The sequence below is a fragment of the Galeopterus variegatus genome, unplaced genomic scaffold (assembly GCF_000696425.1).
Source record: "Galeopterus variegatus unplaced genomic scaffold, G_variegatus-3.0.2 Scaffold6236, whole genome shotgun sequence".
Classification (NCBI taxonomy): Eukaryota; Metazoa; Chordata; class Mammalia; order Dermoptera; family Cynocephalidae; genus Galeopterus; species Galeopterus variegatus.
The window spans coordinates 64,713-65,366 of NW_007732347.1; the positions used below are offsets into that span (position 1 = coordinate 64,713).

The 654-nt window shown below is 46.5% G+C and overlaps 1 protein-coding gene across 1 annotated transcript in view; it reads left to right on the forward strand.

The window, feature by feature from the left end:
* LOC103606036 (keratin-associated protein 21-1-like) overlaps positions 1 to 428 on the forward strand; it is a 1,311-nt gene extending 883 nt beyond the window's left edge. Inside the window, exon 2 of the mRNA XM_008590634.1 lies at positions 353 to 428. Coding sequence (XP_008588856.1) covers positions 353 to 428 — 76 coding nt within the window. The remainder of the gene's footprint in view (positions 1 to 352) is intronic.
* The last annotated feature ends 226 nt before the right edge of the window (positions 429 to 654 follow it).

Here is a 654-nt window from a genome sequence, read left to right on the forward strand (position 1 = left end):
GTCTTATTAACACTATCAGTGAAGTCATCATGAAGAGCTCCTTTAAAAGTTGTAATGTTCAGTCCAGCTATGAGTTCCAAAAGGCTGACCATCCCAGGTCATAGTCCAAGACTGGCCAATTTGGAGAGTGTGACAGAATCGGGGAAAGTGTGAGCTAAATGTGTGCAAAGGGATGGATCTGCGCATCAGTGACTTACATCCAGATATGAGAGCAACACACCTAGGAGAAAATGGCCTGAAACTCAAACGTGGGGGATGCCCGAGTCTTTCTTCAGCACGATTACATAAATTTCTTCATTCTTCCCACAACATGAACCAGTGAGGTGTCAACAATACCAAATGTGGCTTACAGAATCCAGGGCAAGTTGTGGTGGGCCATCGTGAAGTGCGAGAGCCACTACTTCCCAGCAGCATCCTGGACACTGTGACGCCATGCTGCACACCCACTGTGCAGTGGCAGTGGAGAGATGCCAGAAATGTGACACGAGTGCCCTTAGTGAGTAGTGCACTCCATTTCCACATTTCTTTTGCTTGAATGAGATCCATGGAAGACAAGGGACTACTGGTATGAGCATATGCATGTCCGTGTCATCCGTATCCATGGCTGTATCTATGGCTATAGCTATGCCTGTGTTTATATCTATGTCTATGTCT